Source organism: Tiliqua scincoides, chromosome 2, assembly GCF_035046505.1.
Source record: "Tiliqua scincoides isolate rTilSci1 chromosome 2, rTilSci1.hap2, whole genome shotgun sequence".
Taxonomy (NCBI): Eukaryota; Metazoa; Chordata; class Lepidosauria; order Squamata; family Scincidae; genus Tiliqua; species Tiliqua scincoides.
The window spans coordinates 258,453,575-258,471,747 of NC_089822.1; the positions used below are offsets into that span (position 1 = coordinate 258,453,575).

Genomic DNA, 18,173 nt, shown 5'->3' on the forward strand with positions numbered 1-18,173 from the left:
AGCAAATGGTGTTAATGATCAAAAATGGAGAAAAAGTGTGATATAGAATATACTCTGGCAGATGTTACATAGATCACTTTTTCCTGCCACCTCCTATATTATTGCTCAGTGATCTTAAGAGTGGTCATGCTATCAGGCTAACCCAGAAGATAAAAGAGAGATTGTCAACTGGGAATTTCCTCAGAAGTGACACTAAAAGGTGCATGGGCAGCCTTTGTCACTCTACCACATACAACAACCCCTCTGTTTGTGTGCATGTGTGCATGTATTGCATTAGGTTTCCATAAGCTGCTTTGGGCCTTCTTGGGCCCTGCAAGGCCCCACCAATTTTCCCTTTAATTTCCCCCCTAGAATGTGTGGAGCCCAACTGTGGCTATGTGGGGCAGCTCTGGAGCACTCAGCAAGATCATCATCATCATCACCAAGCTCCAGAGCACAAAGAGGGAAGCTGCACAGGACTTCAATCCAAGGTACACAGCTGCACAACTGTCCTGCTGACACAGTGAACTCAGGTAGCTCGTATCTTGCCCCTTGTTACAACCCTTTACACTTAGTAAATCCCTTGAAACTTTGAAAGTGCTTCCTTGTCAGTCTCCTGCCTTGATTCCCACAGACACTAGTATCTGCTCCATGTCCAGGGATCTCTCCTTTTACTGGCTGCATCTATAAGGAAGGTCCAGGCTGCAGAGGTTTTACTACCCCAATTGTTTGGAAGCTGACTCTGCTCTCTTGGAATAATTTCCCCCCAAAAACAGTGTGAGCCCCAGTGGAAACACAGCCACTCTGTGAGCACAATGTGGATTTCAACCAACCCTGCAACCGACACTCTTTTGTTTTAAGCTTCAGATGCTGTGCTCAGGAAGGGCTCTGTGCACTTCAATGCTGGCTGTAGGCATTTTGGACACAAATTGATCCAGCCCAAGTGCTACCTCTCTATTAAAAAAGAAGAGGCTCTGATCATGGAGGCAATCAGAATGGTTTCATTCTGGCTGCTGTGTGTGCTTAAATGTCAGCAGCCCTGTTGTGAAGCTGGCCAGCTAAGAAACCTTCAAAACCTGAAAGTCCTCAACCACAGGTCCAGGAAGAAATAGGCAAAATTACTATTTTGCCTATTTAAGATGCTGCCACCCAGTAGTTTGTTAAGCATCAAGCTGATATCCCCTCTTTCTACTCACTGCAAATCATGAATGAAGAAATTTCCCTTATTGGGTGGTTCAGATGATGACTGGCCCATCAGGCTCAATACTTCTACACTGGCTGGCAGCAGCTCTTATGGGTTTCAGAAATGACTCTCTAGCAGCCCTACCTGGGCACGCCAGGGACTGAATGAGGGACCTTCTGCATGGAAAGAAGGTGCCCTACCCCTGTGTGAAAGCACCCCCTGATACGTGCCTTCTTAGCGCTCCATCTAACAGAGACAGCAGTTTTCAAAGAAGTGACCAGAGGGGGAGAGAACTGCAGGGGCGAGTTCAAACACTGGCCAGAGGATTCCTTACTGATGTTCCATCAGGTCACTCTGCTCCAGGCTGCCTCAACACCCTGCTGCTCTCAGCAGCAACCACCTTCCCAAGCAGCAGAGAGTCACTGGAGCCAAGGCTTGCCAGAACTCAGCTCCAGAGTCTTTGGGGAAAGAAAAAGAGTATCTCTGAGCATGCGCAGTGTGTTTTCCCTGTATCAGTGTGTTCTTTCTGCCACATTAGGAATGACTGACTTCTGTGGTTTGTTTTCTAGCCTGCTCATCAGGGTGGTGATGATACATTATGGGAATATTTCATATTGTTAAATATTGTTTGGCAGTAAGATTGCACAATGCCACGTTACAGCAGGAATGTTGGGTAATAGGGTGGTTTGACCCTACAATGATGAAAGGTTGAACTGGATCCGAGAAACACCAAGGACAACCAGTAATGGGCAATATTCTTAAAAGTATGCATTATTCAAGACAAAGGAATATGGAGAACAGGTTTTAGGAGGGCATAACAGGTGGCAGGTTACTTACTGTCAGTTCTATTTATATACCTTACATAAAAGCAAAAGAAAAGATATGCAATTCAAATACAGTAATAACATTGGAACATTCATTTTTTACAATATTAATTAATTTTATTATTTTATTAATTTTTACTATATTAATTGAGCAAAGTACAGAAGATGTGAATTTATTGAATCTACCTAGTAGAGCTGAATTCTCCTACCTTTCTGAGAATTGAATCTCCTTAGAACCAGGGGCGGATCCAGTGTCTGTATTGGGGCGGGGGTTATGAGCACTACCTTCAGAGCCCAGGTCAACCAGGCGGTCAACCCACCTGGTCCTGTAGCCCAGGTCTACCTGCTTGGGTAGACCTAGTTTCCTGATTGAGCTCATAGACTCTGTGGCTATTTTCTGGGTGGGTAGACCTGGGCTCCCATTCCAGACAATCTTGGCACCCATCCAGTGGGCGTTCCCCTGGCATCCAATTTTGCTCTCCATCTGGATGGGTGCCCTTCCCTGATGACAGAACAGTTTAGGGGGGACATGCACCAATGCCCCCCCCGATCCGCTCCTGCTTGGAACCTTCTCCACACTTAAGATCTTGTTCGCTTTAGCTCAAATGCTTTCCATGCTTTCTCCCACTAAAAAAGGGTCTCCCCAGTCCCAGCAGCCATTAGTTTTTGAAAATATATCTGAAAGGCAAAAATCCCACCATGATTTCTCCAAACAGAAATGTTTCTCCCTGCCCCCTCCGCAGCAATACCTTTGTCATAATTAGCATGTTCCACACTAAGAGATATAGCACCCCCCTTGAGCCACTACAAGTAGACATCTCTCCTGACCTTCCTTGTAACTGCTCTCGACCAGCCCTGCTCTCCATGTGCTGTGGATGGGGGCAGGGTGACCTGGAGACAGGGTTGAGCAGTGAGGTGATTAAGTTTGCAGAGGACACCAGACTTTTCCGAGTGGTGAAGACCAGAAGTGATTGTGAGGAGCTCCAGAAGGATCTCTCCAGACTGGGAGAATGGGCAGCAAAATGGCAGATGCGCTTCAATGTCAGCAAGTGTAAGGTCATGCACATTGGGGCAAAAAATAATATAATATAATATAATAATATACAATATTTATATACCGCCTTTCTTGGTCTTTATTCAAGACTTTATTCAAGGCGGTTTACACAGGCAGGCCTATTAAATCCACGCAGGGATTTTTACAAATTGAAAGAAGGTTCTCTCTTTCAAGAACCACCACATTCAAGCTGTTACACTCCGATCTGGTTTAACATACTGGCCTCCATCCTCCCACGCTCCGAGCAGATGGAACAGCTCAGCTGCAGCTTGCCAGCTGCTTCAAGGTCGCACGGTGCCGGTGGCCTCGAACTGGCGACCTTGTGGATGTTAATCTTCAGGCAAATGGAGGCTCTACCCTCTAGACCAGAACTCCTGCTTAAAAAATCAAAACTTTACATATATGCTGATGGGTTCTGAGCTGTCTGTGACAGATCAGGAGAAAGATCTTTGGGTGGTGGTGGACAGGTTGATGAAAGTGTCGGCCCAATGTGCGGCAGCAGTAAAGAAGGCCAATTCTATGCTTGGGATAATTAAGAAAGGTATTGAGAACAAAACGGCTAATATTATAATGCCGTTGTACAAATCTATGGTAAGGCCACACCTGGAGTATTGTGTCCAGTTCTGGTCGCCGCATCTCTAAAAAGACATAGTGGAAATGGAAAAGGTGCAAAAGAGAGCGACTAAGATGATTACTGGGCTGGGACACCTTCCTAATGAGGAAAGGGTACGGCGTTTGGGCCTCTTCAGCCTAGAAAAGAGACGCCTGAGGGAGGACATGATTGAGACATAAAAAATTATGCAGGGGTTGGACAGAGTGGATAGAGAGATGCTCTTTACACTCTCACATAACACCAGAACCAGGGGACATTCACTAAAATTGAGTGTTGGGAGAGTTAGAACAGACAAAAGAAAATATTTCTTTACTCAGTGTGTGGTTGGTCTGTGGAACTCCTTGCCACAGGATGTGGTGATGGCATCTGGCCTGGACGCCTTTAAAAGGGGATTGGACAAGTTCCTAGAGGAAAAATGGTTACTAGCCATGATGTGTATGCACAGCCTCCTGATTTTAGAAATGGGTTATGTCAGAAGGCCAGATGCAAGGGAGGGCACCAGGATGCAGGTCTCTTGTTATCTGGTGTGCTCCCTGGGACATTTGGTGGGCCGCTGTGAGATACAGGAAGCTGGACTAGATGGGTCTATGGCCTGACCCAGTGGGGTTGTTCTTATGTTCTTAACTCCCAAGGTCCCTGTTTTACTCACTCTACACACATGCACTCACTCTCACTCTCCCTCACCCAGGACCTCTGAGAGGAATTTTATCAAGGAGTACAAAGTTTCTTTGGGGCCCCGTTGCAGAGGGAGGGAGTGAAACAGAGAGGGTGAGGGTGGTGACAGGAGAGCAGAATAGGGGCAAGGAGGGGTGATAAAGGGTGGGGGGAGTGTAGAAACAGCTGGGGAAAAAAGCGGAGCCTGTGAAGAAGACTCTGCAACTTCCTCAGGAAGAGAGGCTCAGGTGGGCTTTACCGGACGCCCAAAAGAAAGGGAGGAGGGTCTCTCCGCAGAAGGAGGCTCCTGAGTAAGTGTAGAGACGGACTCCTGTGTCAGCATCGGAAAAGGCCACCTGTCCCCCAGCACAGTCCAGAGTCACTCGGATCCTCTGGAGCTCCTGGCTCAGGGGCAGAGGACTGGACCCAAGGGGATTAAAAACTCTGTTCTCATATTGGAACTTCCTAAAAAACCTGGATATGGAACCAGAGGAACCTCGCCAGTTGAGCTTCTGGCTCATGGACAGAGGAGTGTAATCAGGGGAATTAAAAACTATGTACTGACTTTCCCACTTCCCAATAGCCCAGATTCCTTCGTCAGGAGTATGATCAAACAAGCCCTTTCTCTTCAAAGTCTTTCTGGCAACCCCCACAGTCCATTCTCCCTCGCTTCCCACCGTAACTTCCCAGAAGTGCCTGCCTTCTGTGAATCCCTCACGGCCCAGCACACAAGGCCATGTGTCAAATCTCGCAGGACTGTAGGGCAGAGCTTGACGCTTGTCTCCCCATCTCACACTTTTGCGGTCCTCGGACAGGATGAGTAGGGGGTGAGCCGTGTCTGGATCCAGAGTCACATTTGCTGTTGGGGTGGAGGGGGAGGAGGAGAGAGAAGGGAAGAGAAGCATCCTGAGCCACAGAACTATGAGAAACATCCTCCTCCCGACAGTGCCCATATTTTGTCTGAGCTATTTATATCCTGCCTTTCCTGTCCTTCCAGGCAAATTAAAAGAAGCCAAAACACCCCTGAGACACTTCCTGTGTCCCTCTGCTGGCAAATGTTGTGGGGAGGCAGGAGAGAGAACAGGCTGATGCTTCCCAGACACTCCCTGTGTGAACTGCCCATTTCTGACTCCTGGGACACTGAAGGTGTCTCCGTTCTGCCAAGAGGGGGTTGAGAAGAAACCTTTTCACATTTGGATATACTAGAGCAGAGGTTCCTAAACTTTTTAGCACCTACACCCACCTTTTAAAAATGACAATCAGGACCCACCTTGTTTGTTTCTAAGAGAAAGGTGCGGAGGCTTCTGCAGCTGGTTTAAAGCCTGTGTTTGCAATGGAGGCTTGAGCATGCAATCCACCAAAAAACAGGTGGCTATCCAATGGTGGATTGTGACCCACAGTTTGGGAACCACTGTTCTGGACCAAACAGCCCCAAACACTGCAGCCTTTCCTCTTAAAGGAGGGGCTGCAGCCCAGTAATCATTTTGGTTGCTCCATTCTGCACCTTTTCTAGTTCCACTACACCCTTTTCCAGATGAGCTGACCAACTGGTCACAACACTCCAGGTGTGGCCATACCATCGATTTGTACAATGGCATTATAATAATGCCTGGTTTATTCTCAATCCCTTTTTTAAATGGAATTGGCCTTCTCCACCACTGCTGCACACTGGATCAACACTTTCATCAAGTGTCCACCAGCACCCCAAGATCCCTCTCCTGATCCATCACACACACCTAAGAACGAATCAGCATATATGTGAAATATTGATTTATTGTCCCAATGTACACTTACTTACATTTAAGCACATCTGCCATTTTGCTGCCCATCCTCCCAGTTTGGAGAGAACCTTCTGGAGCTGTTTACAATCCTTTCTGGTCTTCACCACCCAGAAAAGTTTCGTGTCATCTGCAAACTTGGCCACCTCGCTGCTTAACTCTGTCTCCAGGTCAATTATGAACAGGTTAAAAAGCACCAGTCCCAGGATAAATCCTTGGGGCACTCCACTTTTCACCTCTCTCCATTGTGAAAATTGTCCATTGACACCCACTCTCTACTTCCTGAACCTCAACCAATTCCTAATCCAGGAGAGGACCTGCCCTCTAATTCCCTGACTGTGGAGTTTTCTCAGCAACCTTTGGTGAGGGACCATGTCGAAAGCCTTCTGAAAGTCCAGATATATAATGTCCATGGGTTCTCCTGCATCCACATGCCTGTTGACCTTTTCAGAGAATTCCATAAGGTTTGTGAGGCAAGACTTACCCTTACAGAAGCCAGGCTGATTCTCCCTCAGCAAGGTTTGTTCTTCTATATGTTTGAAGATTCTATCTTTGATTACGCTTTCAACCATTTTGCCTGGAGCAGAAGTTACAATGACCCACCTGTAGTTCCCCTCTGCTTCCTTATGTAGTGATTGGTGTGACATTAGCTATCCTCCAGTCCTCTGGCACAGTGGCCCTTTTAACAAACAACTTGCATGCTTTTCTCAAAAAGTCTGAAAATTCTTTTGTTCCTCTTGAGTCAATGCCCTCTGCATCTGGCGACTTACTGATCTTTAATTTGTCAAATGTCTGAAACGTCTTGTCTTTTAATTTCTGACTTACAGTCCAATCCTAAACTTCCCTATCATCCAAAATGGCCACCACTGTATCCAGTGGGTCCAGGGGAAGCAGCCAGAGGTCTCCTGGGAGTAAGGAAACAAACTTTCCCTTACCGCGTATTGAGCAATGGCAGCCCCAATGGGCTGTCCCTGGATGCTCAGGTGGCATGTGTGGCATGGGGGGCTTTTGCCCAGCTTTGGCTGGTCTGCCGCCTGCAGCTGTACCTGTGCCAGTTTGGTGACAGTGGTCCATGCCCTAGTGACATCTTGGTTAGACTACTGTAATGCCCTTTACGTTGGGTTCGGAAGTCGGAAGTGAGAGCAGAATGGAGCAGCTTGGTTAGTCGTTGGGGCTCGGTGTGCGGAATCTGCTATGCTGTTGCTCCAGCAACTACACTGGCTGCCCGTTCCTTTCCAAGGTGTTGATGATGACCTTTAAAGCCCTATATGGCATAGGAGCAAGATACTTCAGGGACTGCCTTCCCCCATATGTTCAAGTGCATTCCCTGTGGTCATCAGAGAGGGCCCTTCTCAGGATACCACTGCCATCTGAAGCCAGGGGGATGGTGGCAAGATGCAGGGCCTTCTCAGTTGTGGCACCATACCTCTGGAACCAGCCGCCAGAATATCTGAGAGCAGCTTCTTCAGTACATGGTTTCCGGCAGGGTTTGAAAACCTATCTGTTTTGCCTGGCCTTTGAGGAGGGAGGTGCTCCTTAGGGACCCCTTAACTTTGTAAACCTTTTAAAGCTTTTATGCTGCTATATATTTTCTATCTGCACTTTTATTGTTGTTCTTAAATTCTTTTATAGTTTTAATTGTTTCTTTATCTTAATAATTTCTTTGATGCTCTTATGTATTTATGCTTCTTTGTAAACTGGTTTGGATGTTTAGAAAAGTGGTTTTAAAATCTTTTGAATAAATAAATAATTCATTTAATTTCTCTGCCATCACCACGTCCCCTTTTATTTCCCCTTTCCCTACTTCACCACCCAGTGGGCCAACCACTTTTCTGGCAGGTTTCCTGCTTCTATCATACCTGAAAAAGCTTTTATTATTCTCCTTAATGTTGTTGGCCATTCGCTCCTCAAAGTCTTTCTTGGCCTCCCATATCAACTTCTTACATTTCTTTTGCAAGAGTTTGTGATCCTTTGTGATCCTCCTCATTAGAGCATGACTTCCATTCCCAGAAGGAAGCTCCCCTGCCTTTTACAGCCTCTCTACCTTTGCTCGTTAGCCATGCTGGCATCCTCCAAGGTTTAGTTGAGCCCTTTTTTTTTCGCTGTATACTTTTCTTCTGTGCCTGTATTACTGCTCTTTTAAACAGATTCCATTCACGCTGGAGATACTGGTTTCTTTTTACCTTCCCTTTCATCTTCTTTCTAACTAATCTCCTCCTTTAAGGGAAGTTTGCCCTGCAGAAGTCAAAGGCTTTTGTGCTGGATTTGCTTGGCAGTCTTCCCCCAACATGCATGGTAGAGTAGATGACCCTTAGGCTACCTTGGGTGTGTGATTGGGAGAAATTGACCCAATTTGCTTGACCCAATTTGCTTGAAGCCAATTTGCTTGAATTTCCCTGCCTCATGGAATAGCTGACTTCATGCTGCTGGTCAGAGCTTATGGAGCAAGTCTTGCACATTGGATGATCAGGAGGAGAGAGAGCAAGAGGAAGAGGAAGCCAAGTAGGGACACACTTCCATAGGTGAGGGGGACAAAGTCAAAGTCTGAGACAGGGAGCCTCTGAGTCACCTGCTTCCAGGACAATATGCTGTCCCCAGTGTCCTGCAAGTGGCATTACACCCAGGAATGCATGGCATTCCCACCAGGGTTTTTTTGCTTTCTACTCACTGAAGATTCTTGAGCCCATTTCTCCCCCCCCATGCCATTCAGCCCCCACACTATGGAAAGTCCTGTCCAAACCTGCCCAATATATACATCCTTGCACATCATTCTTGATTACCTGGGAACTGCTCCATGACACCCTCCAGAAGGGGTTTTACATCAAAGAATCCCCCAATTCTGCAGGCGAGCTCAGGAGGAAAAGCCACAGGATTCCCAAATGCTTCCTTCTTCTCATACCTAATGTGGAGGAGGAAAAGATCTGATCTCACAATCCATCCAATCTGGAATACCTGACTGGAGTAAAAGGATGGCATGGAGGGGAGGAAAAGAGCAGAAAGTCTGAAGCACAGGCAAGGGCAGATGGGGGGTGTTCAGGGTAGGAGACTTCTCTAGCTATGGTAGTGTAAATGGATATAAAATACGTCAGGTACAGAAGCACCTGTGTAGCTCAGGGGTCAAAGATCTGGCATGTGCAAATGGAATGTTGTAAAGAGAGGCCCTGAGTGGAGCACTGGAGGGTGGGGAGTCCTGCATTCTCTCCCCAAGAGCCCTGGATCCCCAATAGCCGTAGTTCTTCACAGACCATTCCCAGCATCAGGTGACAAGGAGGGAAATGAGTGGGATTCACGTACCTCTGCAAGGTCCTTCTAATATCCTGGGGGGAAAAAAGAGAAGAAAAATAGGTCAGAGCCTGCCCAGGCAAGTCAGTCTTTCCAGACCCTGCACAGAGATGCTCTCTGGTCCTCCGGGATCTAGTTGGCAGTGATGTGTCTGCATGCTCCACTCAAGGACTGAGGTGCAGCTCCACAGAATAATCACATTCTGGGTAAAGAAATATTTTCTTTTGCTTGTGCTTGTTCTGATCCATCAGTTCTGTGTCACACCTTCTGATCTATTGTCAGACCCAGCTAATGGCCTCCACCTCTGTCCACATCCTGGGATCCCACGCAATAAAAAATAGGAGGAGAGGCAGTGGTATACATGAAAGGAGACAAGAGGGTAAATGCCGGTGTTCCTGGGGGCGGGCGGATGGGGAGCGGGATGATCCTAACCCTGTTCCCGGGCAGTTTGGGGCAATTCCAGACTGCTTGGATTAGCGCTACTGCTTGAGATGGCGCAGATTTGAGTAGTCCCATTGGGGCTACTGCAGCTTTACCCGGGGTAAGGGGAAGCGATTCTCCTTACCCCGGGCTGAGTCGCTTGCAGCCCCAATCCTGCCTTGGATGCAGCGCAGGGAAGGTTTGGATTGCACCCTAAATCACTCTGGTTCATGCTTCCTATTCATTCTTATCTTCCTCAGAAGGAAACCGAGGCATGCCCAGGCAGCGACTGCCCTCCATTATCAGACCTCCAGCAAATGCATTCCAGAAGCCCTATGACTCTCCCTGCACAGCCACCAGACAGTGGACCACGAGACTGCCCTGGACCACCACAGAAGCCCATTAGTGTGGTATTTGGGTAGCAGAATTGAGCAGAATTGGGGGGGAGGGCAGGGAATCAGTGATCAGGAAGGAAACATGAGAACAGATTCCATGATCTTTGGAAACTCCAGGCCACAGTGAAATAAAATGAACTTCCTTTTTGCTCTTGCGTGTTCCTGTACGTAAGAGAGCATCACACACTGAGTCCCTTCATTCTTGCCTAGGCCATGGAAGCACAGAGCAGTTTCTTTCCTTCCCCTGGTGAAGAAAGTGGGCAGTTTCTACCATCCTCTTACCAGCAGGAGTTCACTTGCTGGCTGCTGGCATTTCTCCTCCATGTGCCGGATGAGACCTTCAAGGGAGGACAGTTCCTTCACCAGTCTGGCCATGTGCTCCTGTCTTCTAGTTGCAATCTCCTTCTCCAGCTCTTCCAACTGTGAGAGGAGAAGCATCCTCTGATCTTCCAGAAACTGGTGTAGTTGCTGGAAAACAGCCACTGTGCTTATCTTCCTTTCTTCTATTTGGCCCTAAAACGGGCAGATGGAAAGAAGAGAAAAGGAGAGAAATGTCAGGAATACTATCAGTCTTTGCAGGGAGGTGGTGGGAGATCTATAGTCAGATATGTGGCAGGAAGAGACTCTGGAGGAGCTGGAGGGAGACGGATCTTCCAGGGTCTCCTTCAATACCACACCATCACTACTGCCATGTAACAGGCGAGTGAGTTAGTTCTCCTATGTGAAGCTACGCACCCACTGGGACTCATTAGAGTGCCAACCCTGCCAGGAAGGGCATTTTTGGTTTTTACAGTGATCAAATCAGCTGTGAGCAGCAGAAAACAGACAAGACTAGCATGGCCTTTAATGAACATGATTGGGGAGTTGCCAAGTTGATTCTTCTGCCCTTTCGATGACACTTTTAAAGATATGGGTTCTAGTAACTGTTCACTTTCAATACAAAAGGGCCACTTACAAGCAGGTCTTGGCTTTCCTCTTCTGTCCCTGCTTGACTTGCCAGAATTCTCTCTCTCTCCTTCCTCAGATCTTCCAGACAGCTACACAACTGATCCTGAAGCAAAACACAAAGTTTCTGGTTGGATTATTATTCGGGATAGGGATGGGGTTTACAGTCTAAAGGTGCATTAGTACTCTGCATAGGTATGACAAAGCAGTTGAAGTATCTGCTTGCTCCTTGCATTTCAGTGCCTGCTAGGCAGGTCTCTTGACCAACAGTGGTATCTAAGTGAGTAGAAGGAGATTGCAGCTGAAGTCCATTCCGTTTGTTTTTAGTCCTTCCTGAGATGGAGAAGGGAAAGGATACCCTTCAACCTCCCCTTGTGCTCAACCCGGACATCAGGAGTACTCTTTCTGGAGAAATGTAATCTCCTGCAGCAGGCAAGCTCTTTTCCTGCAGTGGGGCTCAAAGCCTTCCTTCAATGGTTTCTCTCCAACCAAACTGCATGTAACATCTATCACTGGCCCTGGAAATTTGTATCCACTTACCTTGCATTCCTTGGCAACCTCTTCCAGAAGCATGACTGTATGTGACTGATGTTCTGGGGATCTCTCACAAAACAGACACACCAATTCCTGATCTTCTTTGCAGAACAGGTGGAGTTTTTCTTTGTGTCTCACACATAAATGCTCTCTTCCCTGATTGAGTGTTAGATATTTAATTTTCTCAGCTATACTTGCCAGTTGCCAGTTTGGCCGGAAATTTCCTCTCCTGATTTTAGCTTTGCAAAGGGGACACTCCAAGTCCCCAGGTTCTTCACCCAGGTCTTCCCAGGACTCACAGTACTGGGAGATGCAGCCCCTGCAGAAGTTGTGGCCGCAGTCCAGGGTCACCAGGTCTGTCAGGTACTCCATGCAGATGGGACACTTGACTTCTTCCTCTAAATTCATGGATGGTGAGGCTGAGGCCATGGCTGATGAAGACTCCATGAATGGATTCAGGCAGCTTCTGAGACCTGTACAAGGACAGCAGGGTGGGTGTGGGTCAGCGACAGAAGAAATACAACATGGGGAATGACTGTTTCACAGATTGGGCCAATCTCAATCTGGGCCAACAGGGATTCATTCCCCTTAGCTCGGGGAATCCCATAGCAGCAGCAATGAGACTACTTGGATCTGTGCCCCTAAAGAGGTGGTGCAGATCCAAGCGGCCTGGAGTTGCTCCATGTCGCCCTGGACTGGGGTTTGGATCTGTCGCCTGCTGCCCACCTGTCCCGTCCCAAAACGCCTCCTTCCCATCCTCCCTCTCCCCAAGTCCGCGCACCAACCTGTCAGTGTGGCCTTACCTGTTGCATTGACACTGCGGGGCTTGGGTTAGTTTCTTTTGGCTGGCGCACATCTGCATGCCAGCCTCACTTGGTGGCACAAATATCCATGATACTGCACGCTGCCCACTACTGATTGATACATTTCCCGATCACAAGGTGGACTTTCTGCACTTGCAGTTTGCATGAAATTAGGGATCATAGGTGTTTTGCAACCTTTGCACTCATCCATATTGCACCTCTCTAACAACTCTACTATTTTCTGTGCCTGGTGTAATTTGTACCCTCCAGGAGTGGGTATTACATTCATTCCGAGATATTTACTAATGGGACCAAGGGTTCTTAGGGTGAGGTGTTTCCTTAACTCTATTAATACCTCCTCAGTTTTCTGTTGAGTCTTAGCCATAATAATAAGATCATCCAGAAACACAGTCACAAGTATCTGGTTTTCTCCATGATCTTTTATATACAATTTCAGCCTTCATGGCCTCCTCCCAGCATATCCTCTCAGCTTTAGGGAGCTTCTTACCTTGGGACTAATCCCGGGGCTCCAGCCCTACAGTTTGACACATTGAAATTGACTCGGGCACATAATGATCAGGGGTTTTGTCACTCGTGTGGTTCTGCGTACGACAGGTGAAACAGGATCCTGTGTAGTTATTTCAGTTTCCTGCCTACTTTCAATTTTGGGTTCACGTAGTCCCTCTTCTCTCCTACTCTGTTGTACCTGTTGTCTAGGTGACACCCCTCTAGGTGATTGAGAAGCATTCTCCCTTTCATCAATCCCAGGTGCGAGAGGTATAAACACAGAGGGAGTTTGTTCTACTGAAGTCCACTTAGGGTTATAAAATTTCACAGACCTGGATATTATTAACTTGCCTGACTTGGTCATCAACCTATACCCCTTACTTCCAGGTTCATAACCTAGCAGGGTAGCAGGCTGAGCTCTGGGAGCTCGCTTTCTGCGTCTTCTCTGCACCAGTACTTCCCCACATGTACCAAATGGGTATAAATGTTTTAAAGAGGGAGATTCCCCATGTAACATTTGATAGGGAGTCATTCCAACTACAGAGGAGTAGGTACGATTAAAGACATAGCAGGCACATTTTGCAGCCTCCGCTCAATAGCCATAAGGAAGTTGGCTATCTGTTAGAAGAGCGCGTATCTTGGTCTGCACCGTTCTGCCATATCTTTCCACAACACCATTCTCCTGAGGACAATTAGGATTTGACAAACGATGGTGCACACCTTTTCTCTCTAGCCAAGTCATAAAAGGTTCGTTTAAATATTCAGTGCCACGGTTTGCAGACTAATTAGCTTGTGGCCAAACCTACGTTCTGCATAAGCCGCCCATTTTTTAAACATAGAAAACACCCGTGTCTTAGACCTTAGTGGAAAACAGAACATATATTTTGAATATCTGTCAAACACAAGCAGTAGGAACCTGGCACCACCAATGGATTTATCCATGGGTCCGATTAGATCTGAGTCAACAAGCTCTAGGGGTTTACTAGCTACTCGCTCACTCCTATTTGCCACAGAAGCTGCTGTTATATTAACCTTTTTACAAACAGCACAGTCCAGGAACTCTTTGCAAGGGGTTAAATTCAAGCCCTTTGAATGCTTTACTGTTTGCAAAACAGCCTTAAAGCTTGGATGTCCTAAGGACCTATGCAAGACATGGATGCAACCATGATGCTTAGGGTGGATAGCATGTGTAACATGTGCCTCAGCCCTAGGCTGGACAACAAACAGGCCACCTTTTTCAATTCCCAGCATACATTTCTTCCCTTGTTTGGACACTGTGCAATGCTTCCCAGCAAAAACAACATGATAGCCCTTTTTGCACAACGCTGATACACTGAGCAAACTGTGTTGTAAATTCGGAGCATATAGGACCCCTTCCAAAGGTTCACACAGTTCTGGCAAGCGAACCACCCCACATCCTTCCACAGGAGAGGACAGCCCATCCGCCAATACCACATAAGACCTATCAGGTGATCCTAAAGTGGAAAAAAACACTTAGAATTTGCTACATGCTCAGTTGCACCACTGTCCAATATCCATACAATGGAGGTTGACTCCTTTTCAGTTGCATGTACCAGAGAAATATCTGGTCTATGTCTGCTGGGTGGCCCTTGCCTTCGAGGCTTCCTGGAGCCCCTCCTTGCAGGGCAGGCCCTTTGTAAATGATCCTCCACACCACAGGAAAAACACTTCCTCACATAGTGCAGTGCAGGCACGGGGGAGGACACACCCATACCGCAGGTTGCACCTGCAGAAACAGGGGCAGACGTAGTCCTTCCTCTGGAGTCGTTTTCCAGACGTCGCTCTTGCTCCTGCTGCAGCCAGCCAGTGATGTAAGCAAGAGTCAATTGAGCCTCTGGTAAACATTCCAAGGCAGTGACCAAATGGTCAAAGGTCTGATCCAAGGAAGATAACACAATATAGGCTTTCTGCACCTCTGGAAAAGTCATATTTTGCTCCTGCAACCTCAGGAACAAGTTCTTCATGTAGAGCATGTGCTCTGTAACACTGGCTCCTGCCCGCATCCGAGCACGATACAACTGCCGTGTGAGAGCAATTTTTGAGGCCACAGTTGTTTGCACATGAATCTGTCTCAAGGTCTCCCAACACACAGCTGCAGAGGCGATTCCACGAACATGCACAATCCGACTCTCTCCCACACATAACACAATGGTAGCCAGCGCACGTTCCACCAACCTCCTTTCAGCAGCGTCCGGTTGGGGTGGGGGGTTCTCCACCACAGTCCATAGCCCCTCCTTACGTAGGAACATTTCCACATGGGTAGCCCAGGTGAGGTAATTCGTCTCATGGAGCTTTACAATAGGAAAGCCTGTCGAAGCCATCTCCGTGCCAGCAGCCTGCATTCCGTCTTACAGCAACAGCAGATAAGACTCACGCTTCCAGGCAGCAAATGAAAACAGGAACAACCTTGGAAACATCAACAGCCTGGGCCCATAACCTGTTGCGGGAGGTTTGGGTGAGTATAGGAGTCTCCAGCAGAACAAAATCAAATGGCAGCACAACAGAAACTCAAGGCTGATGTCCAAGGCAATCTCTCAGAAGGCAAAGAGGCACTTGACACGAGAGTTAGGTTCCATCACCAAGACATATTATATACAAGGATATTTACAGCAACACTGGTCAGTCATACAGCAACACACATTACAGCATCCTGATTCCTATTCCTTAACACTCACCACCCTACACGCTCACCCTTACTCACCGAGGAGTGATTGTCTGTGGCCTTGTTATATGCACAAGGCACACCCACAATCAGCTGCACAGAGTCAGCAATCAGGAACAGCTGCTCCCTGTTACTTGCTACAAACTGACTGTTCACCACAGCGTTTGTTGCATTCCCTCCTGTGCACAGGACCTGAGTGATTTCCCAGGTTCAGACCTCAACAGTGTATGTGCAACCTCCTGATTTTAGAAATGGGCTATGTTAGATGCAGGGGAGGGCACCAGGATGCAGGTCTCTTGTTATCAGGTGTGCTCCCTGGGGCATTTGGTGGGACTGCTGTGAGATACAGGAAGCTGGACTAGATGGGCCTATGGCCTGATCCAGTGGGGCTGTTCTTATGTTCTTATATGCTGTAAGGCACTGGCTTATCCTGGGGTCTGGAATGTGCCCTCAAACACACACACACACACACACACACACTTGCTCCAGTTCTGATTTGGTTTCTGATCCAGCAGGAGTTGCTATTCCTGGTTTTAGAAGTAGCCTATCTCTGAATGCCAGGGCCTGCCCAAGACCTCGAGACACCTGGCGTGGCCTGCCAAATGCTGCCCCCTTCCCCAGCCATGCGCCAGCCTCTGCGCCTCTCACTCACCAAAGTCTTTGCTCACCACTCTCCTCCCCTCCACACTTCCTCTTCCTCTCTGTCCCTTCCTCCTTTTACAGTCTAGGGAAGGAAAGAGGAAGAGAGGCAGTGGAGGCCAGAAGATGGTCAAAGCAGAGCCCCCCCCCCCACTAATCTGCTGCTTATATGACAGCTTCAGTTGACCGCATGGATGGGCCAGCCCTGCATGTGACCTTGTTTTGCTGCTGGGTGAAGGAAGTGTACACAGAATGCTGAAGGATGGGGGAGGGGCTTGTTTCAGTCTATAGTATGTAGTACCTAAAGATGGAGTTTGGGGGCATCATGCAGATTTGGACATGTGACTGGGTGAGTCTCCTATAACATTTTTATCCAAGAGCAGCTGCTTAGTCTCTTGCTATCCATTTTAGGGTCTTTTCTGCCACCCTCAGCCTTCCACGTATGCCATGAAAGCCCCATCTAGAAATGTGTCAGCCCCACTTAGCAAGGAGGGCTAGCTACAGCCCTGCCCCCCCCCCACTCCACTTACATTCAGGATGGGTGGATGGATGGAAGAAGCATATTCAGAGGCATCATATAATTGAATAGCACCTGCGAGGGGGAGGGGCAGCTTGCAGGGTGCAATGAGGTCCCTGCAAAACATGGTGCTGTGCCCGCCCCACTGAGAACACCACTGCCAATTAGTTCAAATGATTCAAGTGTAGGGAGGGATTTAGAAAATCTCCCTATTCCCTTTCTCCACAGCATACGTGATTTTATACATCTCAGGGCGCAATCCAAAAGGGGGGATGGGCCGGGGCAAGACCCTTGTGCCAGCCCAAGGGTGTTGCAAAAGTGCCATAAAGCAGGCCCCAGGAAAGGGTGAGTTTGCATTGGCCGAGTTTGACCGGCACAGGGGTCGGGGGGGGGGGTGTAGGGAGTGTGGGGAGGAGGCAGACGGGAGGCATTTTGGGGTGGGCAGCAGTCGTTTCCAGGGGCAGGTGGGGGAAGGGGAGGCAGGACCAGGATCTGGACTTATGCAGGATCCTGACCCTATTCTCAGGCAGTCTGGAGCAGTCGCAGGCTGGTCAGATTTGCGCCACCTCAGCAGGTGGCGCAGATCTGAGTAGACCCATTGGGGGTGCTGTGGCTTTCCCCGGTGTAAGGGAAAAGTTTCCCCTCCCAGTTTCCATCTCCTCCCAGTTCTGCCTGTCTGCCGCTGCACTCTATCCCTTCCCTCCCCCCTGCTCAGTCTAATCTGCTGTGGTGGCCTGGCCCATCGCCGCATGGACACGGCCACTGCTTGTGGTTGCAGCCAGGCTGCACACACTTCTTCTCCCTTGCTCTTGTTGGACCTCTGCCAGCAGAATGGCTGTCATAGATCCAAGGAGACTAGGCCTGGGGGGGGGGGTAAAATCCCTGGAGCCCAGGCTTTGGGGGGGGCAAGGGCAGTGACAAACATTTCCACTTGCCCCTGGCTAAACCTCTGGCTGCCTGAAACTTGTGCTGCATACAGAGCAGGCCCACTGGCCTCCCTGTTCCAATGCAATTTACGACTGAGGCCTCATTGACGTTCTCTCCATTTTCCCCCATCCTCCAAATAACTCACAAGTGCACAGGAAAAACAGCATAGAAATCTTTCCAGGAAATGAGCAGTTCAGTCCTAACCAGCTCCCGATACAGCCATTGCAGACTCCACTGTATCCCGTAGGGGAGTTTTGTTGTGTTGGCCACCTCAGGGTCAGGGACCATTTGTTCTCCTACTCCATGATCAGCCCCAGCAGCTGCCATGGGTCAACTTGGGCCAGCTCTATAGCTGGCGCAAGTCCGCATTGACCCATGAAGGTGGATCAGGCCCAGGAAGGGGGTTAAGATTTGGTGGGCACCACTGTTGCCAAAC

General features: G+C 48.4%; 1 protein-coding gene across 1 annotated transcript; it reads right to left on the minus strand.

Annotated features, from left to right (window-relative positions):
* Nucleotides 1-2,148: 2,148 nt before the first annotated feature.
* On the minus strand, nt 2,149-16,353 carry LOC136642165 (tripartite motif-containing protein 10-like). Its single transcript, XM_066618441.1, has 7 exons — nt 16,307-16,353; nt 11,668-12,134; nt 11,138-11,233; nt 10,465-10,695; nt 9,380-9,402; nt 8,866-8,984; nt 2,149-5,166 (listed from the first exon to the last, which is right to left on the minus strand). Exons 2-7 carry the CDS (start codon nt 12,106-12,108, stop codon nt 4,538-4,540), a joined length of 1,539 nt encoding a protein of 512 aa, XP_066474538.1. The 5' UTR covers nt 12,109-12,134; nt 16,307-16,353; the 3' UTR covers nt 2,149-4,537.
* Between the last annotated feature and the right edge of the window lie 1,820 nt (nt 16,354-18,173).

Excerpts from the sequence above, each read along its gene's own strand:
- LOC136642165 (XM_066618441.1), bottom strand. The coding sequence starts at position 12,108 with ATGGAGTCTTCATCAGCCATGGCCTCAGCCTCACCATCCATGAATTTA. Across the intron at positions 11,234-11,667 it reads AGGTTGCCAAGGAATGCAAG|GATCAGTTGTGTAGCTGTCT; the intron begins GTAAGTGGATAC and ends GTTTTGCTTCAG. Across the intron at positions 10,696-11,137 it reads AGGAAAGCCAAGACCTGCTT|GGCCAAATAGAAGAAAGGAA; the intron begins GTAAGTGGCCCT and ends TGCCCGTTTTAG.